This window comes from Centroberyx gerrardi, chromosome 24, assembly GCF_048128805.1.
Source record: "Centroberyx gerrardi isolate f3 chromosome 24, fCenGer3.hap1.cur.20231027, whole genome shotgun sequence".
NCBI lineage: Eukaryota > Metazoa > Chordata > Actinopteri > Beryciformes > Berycidae > Centroberyx > Centroberyx gerrardi.
Genome location: NC_136020.1, coordinates 13,903,982 through 13,930,619, shown reverse-complemented (window position 1 = coordinate 13,930,619; position 26,638 = coordinate 13,903,982). Strand labels below are relative to the sequence as shown.

At 40.9% G+C, this 26,638-nt stretch overlaps 2 protein-coding genes across 2 annotated transcripts in view; one reads left to right on the top strand and one right to left on the bottom strand.

Moving 5' to 3' along the window:
* ccdc146 (coiled-coil domain containing 146) overlaps nucleotides 1-26,111 on the bottom strand; it is a 56,067-nt gene extending 29,956 nt beyond the window's left edge. The window contains exons 1-2 of the mRNA XM_078282250.1: nucleotides 25,972-26,111; nucleotides 17,199-17,388 (exon numbers count right to left, since the gene is read on the bottom strand). Of these exons, the coding sequence (XP_078138376.1) occupies nucleotides 17,199-17,388; nucleotides 25,972-26,111 (330 nt within the window). The remainder of the gene's footprint in view (nucleotides 1-17,198; nucleotides 17,389-25,971) is intronic.
* LOC139932773 (fibroleukin) lies at nucleotides 3,760-15,811 on the top strand. Its single transcript, XM_071926659.2, has 5 exons — nucleotides 3,760-4,580; nucleotides 5,523-5,727; nucleotides 11,155-11,374; nucleotides 12,156-12,326; nucleotides 13,142-15,811. The coding sequence occupies exons 1-5, from the start codon at nucleotides 3,984-3,986 to the stop codon at nucleotides 13,455-13,457; spliced, it is 1,509 nt and encodes a 502-aa protein (XP_071782760.1). The 5' UTR covers nucleotides 3,760-3,983; the 3' UTR covers nucleotides 13,458-15,811.
* Nucleotides 26,112-26,638: the final 527 nt, after the last annotated feature.

Genomic DNA, 26,638 nt, shown 5'->3' with positions numbered 1-26,638 from the left:
TGAACGTGTTTCTCCCCTTACCTCTGTTTTATGGACCTGATAAAATTCATCATTTAGCCTTATTGTTTACTCCCTAAAACAAACATGTGACAGTTCTAGTATAACTGGTCTACATATCGTAACAGCTAACTCTGGTGCCATAGATGAAATTAACCCCTGTCAAAAAAAGCTGGAGGAAAAAAGTGCATGACTGTAAAACTTTGGCAAAAACAAACAAAAAAAAAATAGAGAAGAAAAGCAGACATCAGGTCAATGGCATCTTATTATTGGGCACAGCAAACGAGGGAAAATTATCTGTAAGAGTGGTTGTTAAATCTCTCTCTCTGCTGTGAGGTAATTCTGTGTTTGTAACAGTGATAGAATAGAGGACAGGTGTTGTTCCCCTCTTATCTTCAGAGCCAGGTTGGTAGAGTGGGGAGTAATGAGGGATAGCCTCGCCTGTATCAAACAGCTCCAGGACTGAGGATATCTCAGGTCGTACTGTGTAGCAGGTAGTCTAATGGCCCTGAAAACACACTCACACACTGTTTACATACACACGCACACGCACACACACACACAGACACACACACACATACATACACACAGAACGATATCTCCCGACTTCTACTGCAGGGAAAAATATAGCTGGCGCAGAAACACCAGGGTTAGCTGATTATGTTTTTAGATTCATTTCATTATATTGTTATCTGACTGTTGTCAAATGTGCTAGAAAGTACCCAGCCAGGTTCCAAGGTGGCTACAAGGACAGAGATGTGGATTTTGTAAATGGTGTAGATTAGGGCCCTCGTTAATATAATTTATTCAGATCTGTAGAACTGTTTTCCATTGTGCATTAGCAGTCACACAAGGTCACATCCCTACCAGCAAAATACATGACGAGCATTGAATGATCTGTGCTTAAAAAATGCTAAGGATAGTTAAAGTCTTCTTTCTAACATCTTGAAATGTTAAGTTGGTCATCTGGTCCTAATTGACCTCTTTTCTGCAGAAATGATGCATTTTTAGTCATATAATCTAGTATTGACTCTTAAAACAATCAACTGAATCTTGGAACATGTGAAATTAGCTTAACCAATTTTCAGTTAAAAGAAAAATAATATTTTAAGACTGAATGTGAAGTTAAATATCTTGTTAAGATGAAGACTTCTGCAGTGTTAGCAAATTCTGACACTGAGGCAAAACCTGGAAATGACACATCAAAACAAGCTGATATGGTATTTTCAGGAACATACAGTGGGCTAAATGACATATCAGTGATGTGACAAACATCCTGGCTGTACATTGGTCATTTTTCTGAGAAATGCAGCTTGAAGCGGTTTTGGACTATCTCTCCATTTCTGGTGCCAGGACTTATCACCAGTAGCATATAAATACGGGAGGCTTTTGGCTGCATGAGGCTCGCATGTGGTCGACCATCTTTGAAGTGAGATAGAGACAATTACTCAAAGACGTTTACGTACATGCAGGCATGTGGACACACACACACACACACACACACACACAAACACACACACACAAGACAGCACGCATGCCTTGCCCGTGTGAGGGTATGGATCTGTACTGTGGAACAGGAGCTTTGTAAATCTTGCCAGTAATACGATTGTGTAGTGCAGCAGGTATGTTCTGTATGTGGAGTGTGTAACAATAAGAAGCTGCAGGTTGCAATATTCTGGACCCTAGGGGAGAAAAATAATAGGCACACCACTGCATTCTCCTGTGTGGTGGAAGGACCCAGACCCCAAAGGTTAAAATCCATATGCAGTAAAGAAAGAAAGTTCCCCATGCACATTTATCACCTCTGCATCTCTTATTTTGTGTTTGGCATTATGGTCAAAGGAGCCTTCCTAAGAAAGTGTTTTGCTCAGCCCACCACCTCTGTGTGTATCTATACCTTCATGTCCTGATATCCACTGGGTTCAGGCAAAGCCCATGGTTGACTCTGGGTTAGGCCTCCAGCCAGAGTGAGTCACTTTCTAAGGAAAAGTACTGTGGAGTAATATTTTCCTCTCTGGAGTTTTCTTCCATCAGGACCAAGAGCCACTACTGTAGATGAAATCAATTATCCAAAATTGTGTCAGTTCTCTAGAAATATAACAGAATGAGACATCTGAGGCTGCCAGAGAAGATGACACATTACCTAATTACAAGACACATGGTTGTGAGTCACATACTATGCCTTACTACTGTTGACACATCAGAACAATATGTCCCACACAAAAAAGCTATAAGTTGCTATAAGCTTATATTACCAAAACTCTAAGTAGGCAAATGTCCAGATGTAGAGAAGTGTTTATGAGACACTGGGTCTGCATCCAAAGCTGGGAAGAACAAGAGGAGTCTGTACTGCCGAGTAAACAATCAATTTTAATAGCCTGTATGGCTTAATAATTATTATAAAAATGCTCCATGAAATTGCCTAGAGGATGACTAATGAATGTGGGGAAGTATGAGAGCGATTCCAATTATGAAAGTCAAAAAACCACCAAGACTGACCACACCACCACAAACTATCATTATATCCAAAAACAAGTATTCTTATTCATAAATCAGTTCTATTTGCCTAATATCTAAACCAACTACACAGACCAATTCATAACTTCATCACTGGTGACATCACATGTCAATTTAAATTCCAAATCATTTCAAGCTATTGCAGTTTGACCTTTGCCCAACAGGCCCTTTTCACATTCTGTTTCTCAATACTTCTGCATTGAGAAACCGGTGCATTACAACTTCCTGTTGCCAGCTATGGCCTGCACTAAACGCTCCACAACCTGTCCAACATTTTTAATTTGTGACATTATGTATCTAGTGCTAGTAACCATTACAATTTTGTTGTTTTTGTTGTCTTTGTTAGATTGGTTTGTCAATAAGTCGCAAAAAGAAACTTGCCACAGGAATTTGTGATGCACCCGATTCTCAGCATGGAAGCTATTACCATGACGATGTGAAAAGGGCCTACTGAACAAAAGTTTTTGGAATGGGAAAGGTAAAGAGCAGAGATTCCTACGGGGATCAATAAAGAATCACATTATTCTTCTGCTTATTATTAATTTGACAAGGAAAAATTTAAAAACAACTTCCTATGAATTGAAACGAACCCTCCCTAATTCCCCCTGCTGCCCACCTGAAACTAATTTGCAGTGGAACTATGACTAGTGGCATTGATCATACATTACACTTTGAGCGGGAGTGTTTTCAGTAAGGCTTTGGAATATGAATTGGGTCAGGTGGATGGGGCCTTTAAATTCTGCGGACAGCCAAATATACAAAACAACAAAGCATGAAAAAACATTGCTGTAACGTCAGGAGAGTTGGTAGTTCCTGTGTACTGAGTCATTTCTCTCTTCAGGGAAGTGAGCTGACTTGAGCGTAAGGCTGGACAACACACATGCACTGACTGCAGGCAGGGCAACTAAAGGACCTACCTACTCTGCCCACATTCCTCCCTCTTTCTCTCTCTCCTTTCCTCCCCCTCTCCCTCTCCCCTTTCTCTTTCTTCCCCCCTCCCTCCCATAATCTCTGTCTGTATCTCTCTCGTTTTTCACAATGCTGCTGATATGGTATTTAGCATTACGCAATACAGTGCCGCCCCTCCCATCCTCTCTAACTCGGCACCCTCCCTCTCTCTCTCTCTCTCTCTCTGACTCTCTCTCTCTTCCTCCCTCCCTCTCTCGGTCCTGATATTAATGACACAGCTATCTGAGGCAGCGGCAGTTCCCCTGCGCTCTCTCTCTCCTGCAGGCTGCACTCATACACATATACACTTTTCAACCAACTGCATATTGGACACACATTCACACACACACACACACTCTTTTACTCACAGACAATCTGCAGCTGCGGGCACACACACACACACACGCTCACACACTACTCTCTCACACACGCACTTTTTGAGTACCTTTCAGAGGCAGTAACAACACTCTTTCACTTTGCACACGTACTCAGTTCTTCTTTACACACCTCACAGGAAAAAAATGAGGACCATTGTGCTTTGCATTTGTGCCAGTCTCCTGCTCACAGTTACTGTGGTCCCGTACACCGACCAGGCAGCGGACTTCCCTGTGAACCCACACCAGAGATGGGACGCTAAAGGACCCTACACTGAATCTGGCACCCCCACCTCCTGCCCCATGAAGCTGAGACCCTCTGGCCAGTGCGGGGGCTCCGGGGCCGAGCCAGAGGAGGGCGAGGACTGCCCCTACCAGCTCACCCTGCCTCCCCTCACCATCCAGCTGCCCAAGCAGTTCAGGCTGCTGGAGAAGACAATGAAGGAGCTGCAGAACCTGAAGGAGACGGTCAACAAGCTCAAGAGCGGATGCCTGGAGTGCCGCGGGGGACGGGGCACCGGAGCGTTCGGACAGCAGCAAGCTGACCAGGGACAGACACAGGTCCAGAGGGACAGCAGGGAGATGGTGGACCAGGACCTGGGACAGGAGCTGCAAGGCGGGTCCAGCCGAGAGGAAAGGGGAGATGGGATGGACACTGGAGCCGCAGGGGCTGGTCCTGGACCGGGACAAGGTTCTATTATGGGGAAAATTCCACCGAGCCCGAGCACTATGCAGGAGATGCAGGTAAGAGGCACAGCTCAGCAACATTTGAAGGAAGGCAATTCAGACACTCTCAGAGAAACGGCACCTTTTAACACAACTTTTGACTGAGGGGTTGTGGGGTTATACCTTTTTTAGTCAAAAATGTATCATTCTAGTGAACAATGGACTCAATTTGGTTCAGTTCAGAGGCAAACACTCCAGGCACAATATTCAGAAAAGATTTGAATAATTTGACATGCCTCATTTCAGTATGAGATAAGAACATGCTTTGTCAGGGAAATCTGAATTTGAGTAGGCAATAATTTTAGTCTGCTGTGGCTATGAAAAAAGACAACAAACATTGGCACTGTACAAACTGTGTAAAATCCACATCAACACACTTACCATATTAATTGAATTTAGGGGTCTGTACAAACAGTGCAACGGTGGCACTGCACCAATTTGTGTATTTCCATTACCAACAAGTAAAATTTCCAGTAAGCCAGTATCATTGTCAACCTTGTCATAAAATCCTGGTGACAACTAATAAAATCTAAAATGTGCTTTATAAACACACAAAAAAAAAAAAACTGAAAAAACAAATAAAAAAATCCTGAAAAAGATACATTTCTCAAATCACCTGTATGTGCTCAGTCAAATGTATGTGGAATGTAAACTGAAAAGATGTTAAAAGACCTGTAAAGTCCTACCTGGCACCAATCCACCAGGGAAAATTCCTGGTACTGTAAACAGGGTGGGGAATTAGCACCAGACACCAGCCGAGCGGCGGTAAATTTCTGCTCTGGCTGGTGAGCTTCTCGACTCTCACAGCCACTTTGGCAGGCAGCCAACCATCGCTCAGTGACTCTTCTCCATTCTAAAATTCAAATTGGCTGGTAAAACAATGAGGGAGGCTGGTAATCCACTATGCCCTGTATACAGTGCACAAAAATAATTTCCTGCCCTGCTCTGCCACTTCCCCAGGTGAAGCTGAACCGCATGTCGGCCAGCCTGCGGAACGCAAGGAACCAGATCTCGGCTCTGCAGGGCCGTCTGGAGGGGGTGAACCTGCTCAATATGGACAACATCCAGGCCATTGTGGACAACAGGGTGGAGAACATCACTGGAGTGGTCAACAAGCTCAGCACCTCCTGCACCACCCAGTGTGCCGTACAGAACTCCCCCCAGTGTAAGGCTGCTTTCACTGGTATCAGTTTGCTAGCATTCTCTGTTCTGTTGTTCTTACTGTAACTCTATTTAATTCACTGTTGAATATTCCAGCCCTATTCTCACACTAAGTACTTTCTTTTCTATTCTACTCTATTGCATGTTGTTCTTTCATAGCTCTCTGCCTCTCAGCCATTTAGAGTATATCTATTCTCTTTTGACTATTTGATAGCTCCTTTCTCACTGTTGTATATTCTATTCTATTCTATTCTATTTTGGCTTTTCATAGCCATCTCCCTCTCCTCAGAGTTGTCTAGTCTATTTTATTATTTTCTATTCTCTGTTCGAGAATAATCAAGAAGCCCTTTCTCATTCTATTCTATTCTATTTCTTTAAATTAGCATGAAAGTTGTTATAAGGAAACTTCAGCATTACGTAAAAGGATCTGGTGGTTCAGGTTGTTGTGAGGTGCATTTCCTGATATAGAATCTATTCAATCATGCCTAAATGGATACGGCAAAATCTAATCTAATCTTACAAACATCCCAACTCTGGATGGTCACCTTCACCCGATGAAGCTTTTCTTTAATATCTTCCAGGCTGACAATGACCTTGTCGGCAACACACAGTGGTTTGTCACGACATGCTTTCTCCATTACCAATATGAGCCAAATTGAGTATTTTTGGGAGATTATGATCATCAGACAGAACTGAATCAATATGTTAGTAGTGATTGGATTGAATGAACCAAAACCATGCCAACAAAAGCAGCCCTTTACCTTTACAGAGACAACATTGCCAAAGGAATTCTTAATGCTGGGGTTTCGTCACTACTGTATGACTGAAAAAAAAACAATGTTAATACGGTTAACTAATATCTAGTAAAGTCTATGCCTCAGTCTAGCCATAGCAAAAGTTAGCACTGCAAAATAGCTTCACGTTGAGGTCATACTCTGTGCATGAGTGAAGTAATATGAAAACTAGGGTCAAATTAAGATAGCAAATTAACTCTTACATAACTGATTCAAGTGTCCTGACATTCCTTTGCTCTCCATATGGAGATACTCAAAAAGGAGAGAGGGAGGGATGGAGGAGTTAGGGAAGGAGAGATCCTTGGTTTCTATTCTACAACAGAGAGTGTGAATATTAAAAAAAAAAAAAAAAAAAGCTTAAAGGCAGCAGTTTCAACTGTCAGCTCCAATTCTGTAAAGAGCAACTCCAGAGGCTAAGTTACGGAGAAGTGGAATCTCATGACTGAGATTATGAAAAAACATATCAGTCAGGGAAAGCAAACTAACTAGGCATAACGAACTAAACTGATGCAAAAGCTTATTCGGATGAGGGCGCATTTGAAAGTGAGTCACACAGGCTAGCCAGTTTTCAAATTGAAACTGAATAATATCCTGATACTGCATGAGCGAATGAGAACGTGACACTACTGGTGCTTTTATGTGAAAAACAGATGTGAGCGTGAGGCTTATTTCTAAGTAGATTAGCTGGGACAGTGGTGTGAAGGGGATACCAGCTTTTTCTCCTTTTCTCTGTTTTCTTCTCCCTTCAAACTTCCCTCTCTCTCTCCTTCAAATTCTCCTTCGTTCCTGTCCTCTCTCCCCCTTTCTTTTATCCTGTCTGCCTCTGTTTCTCCCTCTCCTCTCTTTTCTTCACTCTCCTTCACACTCTCCTTTACTCCTCTGCTCTCGCCCTAACTTTCCCTCTCTCTCCCTGTCTCTGCGTCTCTCTCTTCACTCCTCCTTCCTGGCGTCTCTCTCTCTCTCCTTCTGTGTCTCTCTTCCTCTTGAGGTCATGCTCTTGAGCGTTCATTCCAGCGTAAAACAACTAACTCTCATTATCTCTTGCCAACAACACAAGATGTTGCAATGTAGGCGGCTTTCCTAACATTAGTCACGGATGGTACACAGGGTCAGAAACACTTGTCTTTGTACATCAATCTGTCATGTTGAGCTCAAGAACCAGCAAATTATTCCGCCACAAGTTACTGTAAGAAACCGTGCCTGACAGTGTCTGTGAAGTGAGTCCAAAAGAAACAGAAGTAGAAGTCTGAGGTGTTGTTACCATAGAAATAGACAAAAATCAGATGATAAGACCTCTGCAGTTTTACTTCATGGGTGTGAACCATTTTGTAATTGCTGTGTAAATAATGTTTACCAGACAAAATAGGCTATAAGTATATATCAAATACGATCCAAATACAAGTGTTTCTATTTAGATATGGGTTGTGGTGATGGATCACTGGCAACCAAACATCAACAGCTAATCACACATGTGCAAGGTTTTAGAAACCAGAGGCAAGGCTCATTAAGCTACAGACCACAGTTCAAATAAACAATGTTTATACTCTTTGGACTGTTTGGAAAAGGCATCTGAGGACAAACCCCTTTTCTAAGAAGCGGCATCAACCGTTTTCTGTTATAACATCTAACAGATTCTAAATTCTAACGGATTCTAAGTTCTTTCTTCCTCTTATCCCATCTATTGAGTGTTCCAAGTTTTAAAAATACAATACTTGAATAACATGCAGCCGATGAAACACAGACATACAGTACACAGACATTTTGAGCCAATGTGCATAGGCATTTAAACCAACAACTAGAACAAATAGTATTTTTGGCAAGATGCTTTTGTTCCTTACAGCTCACTATGTTATCAACATTGATTTCACCCCCTTTGCCAATTCCCATCCCTGCTGCAAGCAATGATCTCCATTTCCACTGCTACAAAACTTATTGGAGCCTTAAGGTGAAAGGAATAGCAATAAATGTTACTGTTCAGCTACATTACCTCAATGATAAACAGGGACAATGTGTGCCTTACAATTAGACATCTACATTGTCAGGAACTGCTTGTCTGCAATGTGGAAACACACAACTTCCTAAAGGAAGGGTGCTGCGTTCCGATGAGTTTGTTTCCATCAAAACTAACACTAAAATTTCAATTCCTAACCCTTTAGGGTTTTATGATGGGAACACACCATACTATCAATTACAATACACATTTCCTTCTATGATGTTAGATGAGCACTGGCTGTCACCAGACATAGTTCCTTGATAACAGGGTTTTGTTCCTTTGCTGTCAGTCAAGCAGTCAGCCTGCTAATAAGTCAGTCAGCCAGTCAAGAATTCAGATCATCAGTCAAAGCTTGTCAGTCTGCCATTTAGCCTAATTGCTCAGCCTATAAGACAGCAGGCTATCAGTTATGGAATTAGTCAGGAAGTTAGTAAGCCAGTCAGCAAACCAACTACCCACCAACCTACAGTATCAGCTATTCTAAACAGCCAGCCAGTTGTCCAAGCAACTAACCAGCCCGCCAATCAGTCAGCTAACCAGCCAGTTTGCTAGCTAGGCAGTCATGCAGCCAATCAGCAAGAGGCTGATATTACAGTTATTTAGGTCAGGCACAGTGCCCATGCTGCTGAGATGAGATGGCTCCTGGCTATCTAGGGACACTGATAGGACAGCTTCCCAGTTAGAGAGATGGGGACAAACAGGGAGAAGGGTGAGAGAGGCTACAGTGTACAAATGGAGGAACCAGGAGAGTTAAAGTGAAGGAGACGTTGATAGAATTTACGGGTCAATACTTTGCATGCAATGTGCAGACAGAAATGTTAACTTGACAAAGATAAATTTCAACTGCACTCCTGCCTCCCAGATTTGCTTTCCATATGGGGTTGCCCATCTGCAGCCATTTTGTATCCTCCCTGGTAAGCAATGCTATATAATTCGACTGAGGATGTTACAGTAGATGGCAACAGTGAAAGCAACCAATAGACATGCCAGGTGGTTTTATTTTAAGATGCTCTTATTTTATACCATGTGTGAATACATTTTTCCACTCTATCTAGTTACAACTTCCCCTCACTTCCACCAAAGACCTGTGAAAAAAGTGCTAGCACTGTTCTTTCATTATTTCCTATTGAAAAGCTGGTACCTGACCTCTTTTTAGCGCTGAACGCCGTGAGCACTGGACCTGTTCTCGAGTTGAAACTATTTCAACTTTTCTGAAGCGCACCACTTGTCAATGTCACTTCAGAGTTCTACCAACCAATGAGGATGAAGAAGGGGCGGGACAGTTTTGTAGCTAATGTTAACTAGGCTAACATTTAGCATAGCAAGAACACCAGGAGACATGTTCTCAGTGCTCAGGAGACATGTTATCAGTGCTCCCTACTCCAGCGCTCACCTGATGCAGCCAAAGCACTCAGCACCAGCGCTTCAAGCGCTCAACAGTTCGGTTGGTGGACACGGCCCCTTAATCATCAGGGAGGAAAACCTAAGACTGACCTTGCTATAATGGAGCTAGGTAGTACCATGAAAACTGAAAACCGAAGACTGACCCTGTTCATTCAGTATGGGTACCCCTACCCTTACTCTATTGTAATCTACCAAACCACTGAACAGATTTAACAGTATGACTAAACTGTAGTCAGGTGTCAAACAACTCAGGAGGGGCTCCACATGCTCCGCGCCCAGTGTCAGGATGATTTAGGCCCCGGGTCTCGAACCTGCAAGGAGGGGGTACGCCTCTCTAATCCAATTTTACACTTTCCCACGTTTTGACGAGTCTGTTCCTTTCACTTCCCAAATGCTAAGTGACAAGGGCATTTGGACCTTGGTCTGGGTTGGGCCAATACGCAGCGGAGCTCTATACAGTGGCCTGCCGTGCGACACAGGGGACAGGAGCATGAGTTAGAGAAATAAGTGGGCAGGTATGAAAAGAGATGGGGGGAAAGGATCTAAGAAAGCAGTGGAGTTGTGTGAAGTGGGCCTGTAGTGCTACATGGGGGACAAGGTCACTGACTTTCATCCTCTGACAGCAGCCTTCATCCTCTCTCTCGCTTTCTCTCATTCTTAGTGTCCCTCCTTTTCCTCGTTATTTCTTTCCAACTTTCGGTATTTCTTTCCAACTTCTCTCTCTTTTCTAAATGCTTTATTTAAACTTCCAGATTTTGAAGTTTAGGAATCGTATACATGCTTTCAACATATCTTGTTTTTTTCCCAAACATCTTGGAAGAGGATCACAATGTTACCCAATCTTCTGTCTCTTTTCGTCTCTCTCTGTTTCTCTCTTTCTTTAGTCATCCTAGCCACCAGGCACTGCTTGGACAACATGTTGGGGAGCATTTCTGTTACAATGTACACATTTGATTGTACCGTACAACACTAAAGAAAGAATTGTCTGCATGCAGGATAAATGCATGAATGGGGACTTCTACAATGACTACCGCTGTATTTCCCTCCAACTTATCTTATTTTCTTTTCCCTTCCTTTTCTCCAGTCATCCTCACCCTCAGGGACTATTTGGATTACAACATGTTGCTGGCACAGAGAAATAGAGGATTGTGAAAAGATTATTGAATAATATCATTCAGTAGTATTCCCTTTAATTTGTCCTCTTTTCTCCTTTTCTTTTTTTCTCTCTCTCCCCCTCTAGTCATCTTAGCTCCAAGGGACTGTTCAGAGTACAGTGTGTTGGAGGAGAGGAAGAACGGTGTGTATCGTGTGACGCCTGATGCCCGTAACGGGACCTTTGAGGTCTTCTGTGACATGGAGTCTTTCGGAGGCGGATGGACCGTCATACAGCAACGTCTCAACGGGTCTGTCAGCTTTAACCGCACCTGGACCGAGTACAAGAAGGGCTTCGGGAATCCCAGGTATGTTGGGATGTGGGTTCAAATCTTTCCTGGGTACCTCTCCTAAAAATGGCTTTGGGGACCTTAGGTATCATGTACAGGATGGGAGATAAATACCAGCTGGCAAATGTTGTTGCTTGCAAAATTGCGTAGCCCACGAGCCACTTAGGCAGTTAACCAATCAGTACTTTTAAGTCCTATTTTATTTTGGTAAAATAGTGAAGGTGGCTAGTGAATTTTGGGATTTACAAACTATTGCAGATAGTAAACGACTGGTGGGAAAAAAATGGCAAAACTTCCTGCCATTTGTATGTAGGGCTAGAGAGGCTCAAATGCCGGATAGGTAGAAAAGTGTGGAGTTCAATTAGGCCCGTCAAGACGTTATACCGTAGGCAGTCTTGCATGCTGACATTCTTTCTACACTTTGTTTTAGCGCAGTGCCAGTACCATAGCTGGATTCCAATTTTACCTCCTTTCTCTATTCTCCTCCATGCTCCTGTAAGGATGAGTTCTATCTGGGAAATGACCATGTCCACTTGCTAACCAAGTCATGAGATATATTATAACCTCGCACTCAAAAACCTCTTTCTTATTGCCCTGCTCTCCCCCTGCATCTACTCTTCCTTTCTTCTCCTCCCCTGTAGGAATAAATAAATTCTGTCTGGGTAACAACCGTATCCACTTGCTAATCAAGTCCAAGTATATGGTCCATTTTTATAATCTCTCCCTCTTTTCTCTCCACTCCATCTCAACACACACCCCTCCCTCTTCATCTACCTCTCTACCACCTCCTCTCCTGCAGGGGTGAGTTCTGGCTGGGCAATGACCATATCCACCTGCTGACCAAAGCCAAAGACATGATCCTGCGTATCGAGCTGGAGGACTTTGAGGGTGTCCGGGAGTATGCAAAGTATGACCAGTTCTACGTGGCCAATGAGTTCCTACGCTACCGGCTGTCCGTCAGCGGATACAGGTACGGTAATTTTTTTTGTGTGTGCATGTGATTAAATATTCATAGAGGACAGTGAGGTTTTATGGTCCCTTGAGAAAGGTTTAACTTTGCTATATTTCATTGAATGGAAGTTAGCTCCAGGAGGGAATTCAGTAAATGAGAAATGTAATCAGATATTTTGATTCTCCTTCTCCCTTTTTAGAAAGTAGCTCAAATTTTTACTCAACCATTTCTAAAACAGCAACATTTTCTCTGCTCGGGATGCCTTGTCTAATGTGCATCAATATGGTTGAATACTTTGATATGAATAAAGAAGATTGAAGATTTCAGCACTGAAGTGTAGCCAACATTTGTGTGCTGCTACAGCAGGCCCAGTTGAGCTGCGTTCAGACTATGGGCTACGGGCCTTCCAAGCTACATTGTTGCCAACGGAGCAGGAAAGTGTTGCCCAGCTGGTCACTGACGGTTCATGTCGTCGTCACGCTGGGTGCACCAACTAATAATGTCAGACTGTCATAGCGTTGCATTTGTCTCGTTTTTATTTTATTTGGCAAATACTTGTTATTCTAATTCATCAAGTAAACAATAATAACGTAAATATAACGACCCTACACTACCTTGATTTGGTCGTGCTTCACCGAGTCATCAGAGCGTGGAAAAAAGTTGAAGCCAGCTGAACGTGCTGCTACATTTTATGCTCTGCCATTTATAGCGTTGTGTCGCCGGCTTCCATTGAAAACGAATGACTTCCTGTTGCTTTGTAGCCCGTAGTCTGCACGTACCATTAGACAACTACACCTGATATATTGATATAATTGTGATGATTATCATTGCAGTGGGACCGCCGGGAACGCCATCAGTTTCAACAGGCACTTCAACCACGACCAGAAGTTCTTCACCACGCCTGACCGCGACAACGATATGTACCCCTCCGGAAACTGCGGCGCCTACTACAGTTCTGGCTGGTGGTTTGATGCCTGCATGTCCGCCAACCTCAATGGGAAGTACTATCACAAGAGGTACAAGGGAGTAAGGAATGGGATCTTCTGGGGCACCTGGCACAACATGTCGACAGAGTACTACCCTACCAACTACAGGCAGGCCTTCAAGACAGTCAAGATGATGATAAGGCCCAAGAACTACGCTCCTTAAGAGGACAGGAAGAAACACATGATTAGACATGGACAGATGGACAGACAGACAGATAGATGGACAGAAAAAAACACAGACACACAAACACAGACAGACAGACAGAGATGGAAGTACAGGTGGGCATAGGCATGCATACACATGCACATAGTCATGCAAGTGCACATACACACACACACACATACATGTACTCACACTGAAAAAGACTATAAGCCCCAAAGACAGTTTGAATGCAGTAATAATAAAAACAATTGTGAAAAAAATCAACAGAGATATTACTTCTTCCACTGTAGTTAAGTGAGGCCTTCAAAATGTTGGATTAAAATGATGATAATAAAGGACCATGGACTATGGATAATGATGGACTAATAAAAAACCACACACGCTGTGTAAAGGCCAACCTCCTTCAAGGGCCATGATATTACACAGAAGGTTACAATGAGAGATTTTCCACTATTTCTCTGACATTTCTGCACTTTCTGTCCCACTGCCTCCTGCTATATAAGCTCCTGAGACAACTGAGAGACAGTACAGCACGCAGTAGCACTAAAATCTAATGAGCTATCATTTTCTCCGCTCTAAGTGGTTTCATAATTAACAGCAGCCACTCATGTGAGGTATATGAGAGCTGATGAGACAATTTCAAGTGCGCCTGAAATCCATTGTGAAAGACTTCACATTCTGGGGTCAGATTCAAACTGTTTTATTGAAATAACCCCCATAGGCAGTGATACACAACACATTTTGGGCAGCAGTGCTCAAGGAATTGCTCCTGTGTCATTTATTTAATCACATCGGAACATCTTGTTAATGTATCACCACCTTATTACTCCACAATACAAAACATCCCAGTATCAAGATGCAGCCTAAGATGGATATCTATTGGGTCTTGCCAAGTACATTCTGTGTTACTGATGGAACAGACACATGGGCTGTGACCGGAATGGATCACTATACTAGACACTTTTTGTTAGTGTCCAAAATGACATTGTGGAATGATTTTGAGGGCACTACGTATTTCCCACAATGCACTGTAATATCTAGTGAACAAGCCTGGTCACTAAAACCGTGAAAGTATTCCAAAATGCATTGCGAGTCTGTTGTCACCTGGCCGTTACCAAGCAACAAAGTTGTAACCCTTCCGTGGTTTTATAATGATGGCATCCTCTTCTTCACCAAACCTCGTTTACAAATGCAAGTAAATAAACTTTTTTTTGGTACCCAAAAGATGTCAAGCTATTCTAAAGATGTTTTCTTTTAACTGCCAATTCATAATTACTTATAAGTGCACGTTTTGTTAAGCTAATTTGAACTCACATTAACATGTGTTCAGGAAGGTATTTATGTCTAGCTGCAAGTTACATGGTACATAGTTTATTGTAACGTGTTTTTTGTTAATGTCAGCTAGTGATAAGTCCAAAACGTGAAGGAAATCGCACACCTGGATTGGCGAAGTGCTGGCTGTGTGAAAATAAGAAAATGAGAAAAAATGAATATTTTTTTTCTGTTTAATGTCAGCTAGTGACACATATATGGTCAGCATTGAAGGAATATTGGTAACTTGTCAAATGTTAGTTGAAACATTTGTTTATGCGACTGGTGAATGCAGACGCAGGTTGATGATGAATGATGATGAATTAAGTGTCCGAATTCACTCATTAATCATGTGTGATTTACCGCTAATTAGGGCAATAATAGAGCAGCACTATACAGGGCAATACAAATGAGGGAATAGGGATTGATTCCGGTCACAGGCATGGCTTGGAGCTAGCACTGCTGGAAGTGAAAACTACGCTGTTCAAACTGTTTTCCACCTATAGCTCGGAGTAAACTGAACTACTGCACATCTCACAATGTCACCCACCAGTTTCCAGATATAAAAAAAACATGATCCCTGACACATCACTTGTACAATACTGCTGCCTAATGTTAGAAAATTGTATAGCATCAGTTAATCCATCTATACACACTGTGAATGGGAAAGATGGGAAGGAAAGGTTTCAGCTAAAGGACATGTACAGTATTTATTTTATTTTGTGAGGTATGATAGCTTTTATATAACTAATATATGGGGTCATACAAGGACTAATGATGATTATTGACATTTGAGGTATTTGAGCAATGATAAAGAATGTGTAGTATTGGGACCCTTCATGGGTAATTATGTGTGTACATTTAGAGCTTTGTGTGTGTACATAATTGAGCTTTTCTATCATTCATCTTCAACTGTCATTCCAAAAAAGATGCACTTACTTTTTATATCAAAACATGAATAAAGTTCCAACTACATGGCTGTGTACATTGCTGTTTTCGATTCCCTTTCCACATCTTATGATATTACTAGTGGATGAACCGATGTGTCAGCATCGGTATTAAAAAGCAATATCGGTATTGGTCCAATATTATTTTTACTACTGATATTTGGCCAGTTTTGGTTTTGGCATTTTAGTGACATTTTTTTCTAGGAGTGTGTCACTTAATACAACCATTAAATTAGCAACAAAGTAAAACTAAAATGTGAAAAAAAAAAAAAAAAAAAAAAAAAAAACACTGATGATCTTAAGATAGGCATGTCTATGAGGCATTTACATTTGCATTTGTACTAAGATTCTTACAAAAATGCATATCGTATTGGCCGATGTGAGTGCAGAAATATCAGATGTCACTTAAAAAAAACATATCGGTGCATCCATTCCCTACATATTACTGCTTGCTACTCTTGCAATCAGTCTGTACTGTATCAGGACATAAAATATGTTTTGTTTATCCAAAGCACCTTACAATACCATGAATGTATAGCACGAGTATCCACAGTGAGTGTCAAACCACTAACCCCTGCAGTGTTACTGCCATGTTTTACCCACTGAACTATATAGGGCCGTTGTCTGCCACCGAGTCTTAACATGGTCTAAACTAGCCAGAGCTAATCTTGGATTAATTGAGAATTGTAACAACTGAGGCACAAAATGCACACCCTTAATAAAAGGGTTTATGAGGTGTTGAATAGCTGTGAAAGCTACTCTTGAAATGAATGAGATTCAAATAAACTACACAGAATATAAAACAGATTGGCAGATTTGCACAGACTGTGGGTCTGTGACTTTAATGTTGTATACTGTATGTGATGAACGAATTAATAAAAATATATCCATCCATACAATAGATTTCAAGCTCCAAATACTTAATTGTGGTGTTTCAACATTCAACAACTTCAACAAAGTTTGTCAGGCAATCAAATCTGTCAACTGTACCAGCCGCATTGGCAGGTATCCAACCATTATTTGGAAGTTTTATTCTAAAAATCAATTTGGCTGGAAAATAAAAAATAAATAAAAATGGGTGGGTGATTTTTCCGTTAAATAGCCTACACTTGTCATTGTTGTCTGGAGACAAAAATATTAGCTTCCTACACTTATACAGTTATACATACCATATAATCTTAAAGCATTCATAATCTTTTGTTCAAAGTTAATATCATGTCTGCCACTTTCCTCTCCTACATGATATTTTGTCTGATCACCTACATCTAGAAGAGAGCACCAAATTCTAAATAGATTTAGTATTGGTAAACAGAATAAGAATCCATAATGAGTGCTTTTTCCTAGGTTACTTTCCTATCTTCACTCCTGAGGGGTGTTTGTGGTATTGTGAAGCCTTCAAACCATATCCAGAAGCCTCCTCCACAGCAAATGTTATCACCTAACAGACAGGGGAAGCCCAACACCTATCACTTGTGAGTCTTACCTCATCTAGGCTCTGGAAAGCTGGGCAGGCAGAGAGATCTGTGCTAGAAGGCTGCTCATATGGGAGTGAAGCATCAGGTGCCATTGCCACTAGCTGTGTGTCCTCCTCCATTACTTTCTCAGCTTGTTCTTCCACCTCCACTTCTCTGCTACTGGGAGGTCTGCTACTCCTTTCCTCAGACTGGCTCATACTGGAGAAAAATAGAAAGAAAGAGAGTATTACCACGGCTTTGCAACTGTGGACAGTTTGGACAGTAACGTTACTAGACGGATACTACAGCAAAACTAAGTCATTCTGGCAATATTTGAATGATACACAAGTAACGTTCGATAAAAATACCGTTAAATATGATAAAGTCTTTATAAACGCCCTATTGAATACTACAGACATGCTATAAGCTCCAATAGGAGCATTATATTATAGTTATTTTTCGTTCAAATTCTCTCAAGTTGTGGATGAGAGTTGTTTATAACGTTAAAAAAAAAAAACACACAAAAACAAAAACCGTTGGTTAGCTTACACAGAAGCGAACGCGTTAGCTAACAAACAAACACGTAACGTAACGTTATGCCACTTTCTTTACTTTCTTTCTTACCGTTGAATATGCTTCAGGAACCCTATACGTCTTCATATACTTATCAGCTAACGTGCAAAACTTACAAGCTACAAAACCATGCGTCTTGGACGGTTAACGTTAGCTAAAAAAAAGTTGCAGTTGTTTTTTGTTCAGTAGTTAATGTAAACTAACGATAGTTTAAATCACAACATATTTCAGTTTGGTTGAGAGGCGTGGTGTGGTTGCCATAGTTACGACGCCCAACGTCCTCCGCTGTAAAGTGAAAAGAATTATAAAAAAAATAAAAATAAATAAAAAGATATACATATATATATATATAAATATATATTCACTTAGGTTTTTTATTATTTTTCGCTCCTTAAAGTGACTAAGGAAGACACATCGAAGTGTTGTAAATTTACTAATGCATTTATAACTTTTACAACTTCTTTTACACTTGCAGCGAAACTCCAGCAGATGGGGGCAAATAGCCATCTGCTGTATATAATCCAAACTTTTCTCATGAGTTGGCCACACAGACTGGCATCAAAAGCCAGTTGGCTGAATGAAATGAAATGCGATGATTGAGCAATGAAAGCACTAAAATTAAACTGGATTCCACGGTGGGATCCCAGACCTGAATCCAAGGTGAAAAATGATGGTGATGATGCAATACTGCTGCTCTCCGGTCAGCTTCTTTCCCACAATGCACTCTGGGAGTTGGCATAGCCCATCACTCACTCCCTGAAACAGCTGCAGGGATGTGTTATCTCAGCAATGTGCGTGCGTGCGTGCGTGCGTGTGTGTGTGTGTGTGTGTGTGTGTGTGTGTGTGTGCGAAAGAGAGAGAGAGAGGCCCCTTTTGCACGCCCATTTAAGTGTGGGGGGAGTTGTCCATAGTAACTGGTGGAGGTCAAGTTTTTTCAGTCAACATTGATTAGTAAAGGTAGACTCAGGGACTTGAGATATCTCAAAAAAATGCTGGAAATATGAGAAAGAACCTTTGACCTCTCTCTACAGAGTGTCTACAACTTTAATAGCATGGTCAGCCTTGAGTCTCTGACTGATAAATTGTGGGAGACAGTTCTAGACTATGTTTACCTCCTGGGTCTGAATATGTTCCTGATTTACCCTGGTTTTACTGGCTCACAAACAAATAACCCGCCTCTTCAAAAGACTGTTTACATTGGTTCTTGATTCTTGTCTACAAAGATTCAGCAACAGCATATGATTTAACATGGCAAATGTATGTGTATTATAGCCAATATAGCCGATATGAATGAAAAGTGATGATTTTGGACAGGTGATTTGACAGGAGATGAAGTGGAACACCATCCCCCTGGTAGCACAAATTAGACTATTAAAACAGTGGCTCTGACTATACCTGATAATTATGTAGACCTTTCTTTACCACCCCTTGTTAAATCTGAACAAATCACTCTCCAGCTGCTTTGGGAGAGAGGACCATGGTTGTTTTTGGCAGAGGCCAGATCTCCAAATTAACCTTGAATCCACTCCAACAGTCTGGACATGCTAACTTTTGATCCCTGGCAGGCACTGGTTATTATTTGCTGATGAAAATATGCCCCTCCAACCAAGCATTACCATCTTTGGCAAAAAAAAAACATAGTCTTCAGTTTTATTTATAGGTGGGGGGGGGGGCAATTTAGGATTGCACACGTATATGGGAATAAATAGAAGGATCATGAAAGTCTGAAAGTAAAATTAACTAGGTTTGACATTTTTATAGGTTACTGTTTGTTGCAGAGTCAATCATTGTTATATTGTACGGTGATCAAGTGTACCCTACCATTAAGTAACAATCCATTTCATATGTTGTAGCTATTGCTTTACCTTATATCTCAGTCAAAATGGATAAAATCTGCTGACTAAGCTCTACTAATGTGGTTACCAGCAGTTAAGAGAAGGAGGCAGGCCTTGAATCCAGTCTGCTTCACCATGTCTTCCCGACAGCCTAACCAAAATTGCTGGCCTGAGATTCAGTTTCACTTATTTTACCCCAATTCACAGTTACTACTGTGAAGTTTGACAATCTGCAACAGATGTTGGTGATGCGTGCTGAATCAGCCACCAGGGGCACGGCTAACGGGGCTGAAGACAGCGACGATACATTTGGTATGGATGGGTGTGAGCTCGGTGGTGGAGCTTTATACTATTGTTATTGTAGCCTATATTCATTGGCATTCATTTGCATTTTTTTTTTTAAAAGTGGTATATATTGAAGTATGTTGTGATTTAATATGTATATGAACCCAGCTAGATCTGTTCAGGGTGGATCAGACTGAATTTTGCAATTGCTCATTTCGGTTGGCTTTAAAAACGTTAGTGAACAAATCTTATTATTAGTGAAATACTGGACTTTAGTTGAGTATGGGCTCATTGAAAGCTACAACATCTTGGGTTTGAGTTTGGGCTTTATTAGAAAGTTTTCGGGATTGGAACATGTCAGGCTTGAAATTTCGTCAGGGCTGAAAATCTGTATTATCAGAATCAGAGTCACTTTATTTACCAGGTACAGTAAATATACAAGAATCTGACTTGGTGGCAATGGTGCAGACACCATATTGAACTTACATACACAGTACATTCAGATACACATTGCACATTGCAGTACATTGCAAGATATAACCCTATACAAATGAAGAGTCTCATTCCAAAATAAGATATCCACCAATTGAAAAACATGACATCTACTCAAATGATGGATGGCATGAAAGTAAAACTCACTATTGAACATTATTGACAATATTAGCTATCTCGAGCCGTTCACTTTTAAAATAGAAGCAGTTTAAAGAATGTAATATGTGTTTTTGAAATATTTACCTATGAACATCAGGTAACATTTATAGATTTTTTCAGAATAAACCTCTTATCCCTACGGTTGTGTGTATTGTAAGAAAGGCCAAAATGAATACCACAGGAACCATGGCTTTGTGTGTGTGCAGTGAGTGTGTGTGTGTGTGTGTGTGTGTGTGTGTCTGTGGTGTGTGCGTGTGTTCTATATCAATCACCAGCCAGTGCATGAAACAGTCCTTTGGAAAAACTTACTGTACTCTCTGCAGGCAGCGTCCAGATCTCTGTTTTTACTGCTGCATTGTAGTCACAACAAAAGCAACTTGGGGATTGGGGGTAATTTTACTGCCCCCTCCTCCACATTCCTCTCTTTCATGTTTGGCTTGGTGTTGGGAGACTGTTTTAAATGTCCAAATTAACACAGACACACACCCACGTATACACACACAAGCACAATGCACAGTGTTATTTTTCCATAGATGTAATTTCTCTCATCAAAGATTTCGTCCTTCAGACAAAACGTCTGGAGACAGTTTGTAAACAGATGTTTGAAGTCTCTTAAAACCATAAAAACAGCTTTTATGGAAGGTCAGACTGAATAATTTTTGCGGTTTTTGTGTGTGCTCAATTAATTTTGCCCGGTGTTTAAACTTAGAATCAGATGAGATGTAACATGACAGAACGAGATGAATTACATGAATTTTGAAACACTGTTAATCGTTTCAGCCAGAGGGGCGAAAACGATTTGTCCGCCGTGAAATTGAATCAAACACTGTAAAGTGTCCTCCTTGTCGAGTTTGATCCCATTCCTTTGAATAGAAATTCTCTATGAATATTCTGCACTGTCTAATCCGAACACAGTGGACCTACCTAAAAATGTAACCATCACAAGAAATGGAAAACTGCCTGTGGCACTCTACGAGTCCGATGTGACTAGTATTCATAGAGTCTCTGCAGGTTTTCTGCTGGGAATCCAGGGCCTTGATCCAACGTGTCACTGGGCAGATACCATAAAACCAGAAGACCATACGGAAACTCTTAATCCAGATTTTATGTGCCCCCTCCAGTTTGGCCTCCTCTGACTCGCCAGTGTCCCTTATAACTTGCTTCTGTCAGACAGAAAAATCTGACATATTGGTTAGCTGTGTGTGTGTGTGCGCGTGTGTGTGTGTGTTGAGCTTTTTTCCAGTTATAGTATCTCCAAGAAACTGCCAACCAAAGCCAAATGTGTGAGCCAGTAACAGCTGTGCATATCTTGCAATGGACATCTTGGCTCATTTGGCACAAGTCCTGATCTTTCAAGAGTGTCTAAATCGCAAACAATCTGGAAAACACTTGTCTGTATTCAAAGCAATTTATGAGAGCGCATATGGTTGCGATAAAAATTTAAGACACTGGGAAGACGCAATGAGAGGATCTTATAAATGAGCAGGTGTAAACACGATGCATAGGATGATGAGTGGTGTGGAATATAGGGTTGTATATTCATTGGTAGTGTATTTGGGTCAGTTGAGTCAGTTGATGTGTTGTCTGTGTTGCATGTTTGTTAAAATGAATGTCATGTAAACTGTGTGTGTGAACTGTGAACAGAAGTGCTTATAATGCAAAGCAAATTTCTCAGAAATTAATCGACTATAAGGTATTATATCATATCATATCATAGCATATCATAACATTGTATTAAAGTATTGCTTTGTATTGTTATATCGTGTCATACCATATTGTATCATATTGTATCATATAGTTTCTTATTTATGGTGTTGAATTGTTTCCTATCGTATCATTTTGTATCATTTTGTATTCTGTATATTGTATCTCATCATATTGTAACTTGGGTATTATTGATGTGTACTGCAACGAAGTACAGAACTCTGAGCGATAAGTACCTCTTTACATTTCCTTTGCATATTTGGAAATCTCTCAAGAAATTGCTACCTGTTACTATATTGTCGACAGCATCTTCTACCTATAGGACAAATACCATCTGAAATCAGCAGTTGGCATTATATCGGAGTTGGCATTGTATCAATGGCTACTCAGTTGTGATATAAACACACTACAGTGTAAGTATGCGTGATATAAATGATGATATAATATGCAGTATATATTGGGCTTTAATACATTCCTAACATGGATTCATCTGGGTATCAAAACATGCAAGTTCTGATAAAATTTTACAACCTAATAGACTGCTTTACTTGTATTTTATAGCATGATCCTCCTTTCAACACTATTAGAACAACACCTGGTCCAAATATGGTGTGTGTGCGTGTGTGTGCATGCGTGTGTGTGTGTGTATGTAGGAGGAGGTGAAAGCACATTCCTTGGCAGACGTTACCTATTAGGAGCCTTTGATTCTTGAGGAATGCCACTGCAGACCTTTAGCATGAAGTCATGTTTTCACACCGTCACTCATTCAGGAAGTAAACAGTCAAGGGCCTATAAAGGATCACAATATCTTGATCTTCATGGCATTTTTGCTCTGCACGCTTTATGGCATTTCTACAGCATACAGTGAAGAGTTACAAGATATACGAGAGCGAAAATGTATGAAGTACGATGGAGGTCAAGTGCCAGATTTGAACCAACAACAGAGGTTTCAAGTCCAGATAAACAAAGTTCATCTTACAAAAAATGTTTGCTCTTCCAGTAAGCGGACGCGGAACAATCCTCTCCATGGTGTCTGTGTTTGTCCGTATGTTTGTCCTGTTGCGGAGAACAAAAAGTCCATTTCATAGAATTCCTCTCCTGTCTCTAACTTTGATGTGGTCTCTGTAAGAGGAACATGCTCATTAGGCTGGAGCCCAAAACCGACTGCTACATTTACTCTGTTCTCCACATACTTAACCATCCCCTGTCTTGTAGGCCTAGACTACGTTCCTTACAAATCCTTAGGAGATTCTCAGGAAATTAATGACAATGAACATTGTTCAGTTTGGTTAAAGAGTGTCTCTTTTTAACTCAACCATTTATTGTCAGTGCATGTGTTTCTAGAGAAAATAAATAGGAAAAAAAATCGTACAAAGAAAACTAAGAATTGTTTGTTAGGAAAAGTCAGTTTCATGTGAAATGAAAGGCTACAACAATTATTCTAGGCTTTGCAATTATAGTTTACTCAAATGAGTCACTGTCTTTGTTCACATAGTAATACTAGATTGAAGATGTTTTTTTCACCCTGAAATTTATGGTCTTAGATTTAGTATGAGACAGTATGTGACAGCTAAGCAAGCATTTTATATGATTTATATTTTGAAGATATGAGTTATTCAATGTAATGCTTGTACCCACTGGAATAAAACAAAGTTATAGTACGCTAAGAAAACTCTAAAAATCCTAGTTTTCATCTACAAGCCAAACTCCTCAGAAACACATGTGAATCAAGTCATATTTATCTATAAGGCACTTTTAACAAAACATTTCCTCCCAAAGGGCTTCAGCAAATATGATTAAAAACAAGAGAGAAACAATTTATGAGACCGGAATACACCAAAAAATGGAGATGGTCAGATAAATTCCGTCTTGCATCTTTATAGATTGGAAACTTGTGGGGGAGCGGCGTAATTGATTCCAGGTATGTGACCTGCCATGACCTTTAAGGTGGAATTCATCCAAGGACACCCCACAAATGTCCGGGGGTATTAGAATAAAACCACCACCACCTTCCTGTTCTCAGCTCCAAATGATGGGGGGAGGGGTAAGAAAGTAAGGAGAGAGAGAGAGAGAGAGAGAGAGAGAGAGAGAGAGACCTATATCTGTTGTCCTGATTCCCAGAATCCCATATGGATTTCACGGAAACACAGTCAAGGATTTTAGGGAAAATTGGAATATCATTGGAAAGGCCACAGTGCCTCCCTGCAGAGAGGGAAGATGTTGAATCCAAATAAACAGACCAGGTCCGGTTAACTAACTTACTGTGCCGCACCAAAAGCAAATCAATCTAAGTTCTGTCACAAATGATGATTCAGTTTGACTTGATTCTCACGGACACAGACTCAAGTTACATAAACAGTTTGATTCAGTCTTTTCAGAAGTGAATCCAGGTGCTGTTATGGCATTTGCACGACTCTGCCAAGAATATTCTTTTGTTGAACTTTATTTATTCAGAGAAGATGGAATGCTTCTTATTCGCTTTCCCCACCCAAGTTCTCCAAGCCAGTCTGGGATTCAAACTAGCAACCTGCTTACCATGCGCTGTCACTCTCCACTGGATACTATCTAATAAAGCAGAAAGGCCTTAAAATAATCTTTAAAAAAAGACATCCTCACGCGAATACCAGCTCACAACAAAATGGAAGAGAGATAAGATAAATAAGATGAGACTGACTTGCTTCCCCAGGGTAAATTCAATCATTGCAGCAGCAAAGAATAGAGGTACCTAAGTGAAGAAAAAGTAAAAGGTACATCTTAATAAAAAGGTAATAAAAGGTATAAATAAAACTACAATAAAAATATTAAAGATAGATCATCGTCATGATGCGAGATTCTATTGGCTAAAAGGAAATGTTCCTATGGCTAATGACAGATTTACAAGAAAATACATTCCAGTGCAAAGAGCAAATGTGCATCATTGACTTTTCACATAATCACATATTGAAAGTAATAAAAGAAAACTACTACTACAACAAATAAGAGAGAATTAGAAAAGGATTGCAAAAAAAAAGACACATAGCTTAAGAGCCATGTTTCCAATCTCTTAGCTTTGACTGGCATGCGCTCTGTGCATGTTTCATCTGGTCAGAGGAGGGTTAATCTCCTGGAAACATCTGTAGCTGACCCATTCTTGAGGGTAAAACCTCTTTTATGGGTAACACAGGAATGTCTGGAGAGAGAGAGAGAGAGAGAGAGAGAGAGAGGTGAGAGAGAGAGAGAGGGGTGAGAGAGAGTTTGCCCCTTAAAACAGCTTTTAGAAAGTCTTGTAACAGATTTTTGCACGCATGGCTTTAACGTTGTCTAAAGAGAGTGAGAGAGACAGAAGTAGACAGCGATTAACAGAAAGAAAGAAAGAAAGAAAGAAAGAGAGAGAGAAAGAAAGAAAGAAAGAAAGAAAGAAAGAAAGAAAGAAAGAAAGAAAGAAAGAAAGAAAGAAAGAAAGAGAGAAAGAAAGAAAGAAAAAAGAAAGAAAGAGATGTAAGTTCTACTCTGTTACGTTTGTCTGTGTAGTATAATATAATTTCCCTGAGAGTTGGACAGCTTGCCTGCTGAAAAGGATGGAAGCAATTAGTTTCATCTGCTAGCCAGACTCAGAGGATAGCCTCTCATTTACATATGTGCTCACTGCGTGTGTGTGTGTGTGTGTGTGTGTGTGTGTGTGTGTGTGTGTGTGTGAGTGCGCACTGTGTGTGTGTGTGTGTGTGTGTTGTGTATTAATGTGTCTGTTCCATACAGATCTAGCCCTACAACCCACCACAGGCCCAGGGAGGGCTCCTCCAGGGCCGCCTGGCTTCCTCCCCTTTCATCCCAGCCACAGTCATCCAGAGGCAGCCACTTCCTCACGAACACCGCCCTCTCTGGTTTAGACTGTGGAACATCCAGCAGAAAAGTCATCTCTGCTTCAGTTTCTGCCTGTCCTGTTTCTGTCTCTGTCTTCTGTTTCTGTCTGTCTTCTGTTTCTGTCTCTGTTTTCTGTTTCTGACTGTCTTCTGTTTCTGTCTCTGTCTTCTGTTTCTGTCTCTGTCTCTGTCTTCTGTTTCTGTTTCTGTCTTCTGTTTCTGTCCTGTCCTGTGTTTGAGTCTGCTGCTTCAGTCTTCTCTCTCTCTCTCTCTCTCTCTCTCGCTCTCTCATTCACACACACACACACACACACACACACACACACACACACACACACACACATCTGGTAAACATATAGACAAAGTCACTTGTCACCTCTAATAAATGATTATAACAAAACCTCTGAGGGAAAGAGAGACATTTCATATTTTGGGAGCGGCTATATTAGGCTCCTATTAAAAACCCATGTTGTCTGATGTTTCCTAATGGAAAACCATGTTGAGGCTCAGTTGTCTGTGTTATGGCAATATGTGTGTTTAGCACGTTGCCACACAGTGATAATAGCTGTTATTACATGAAGT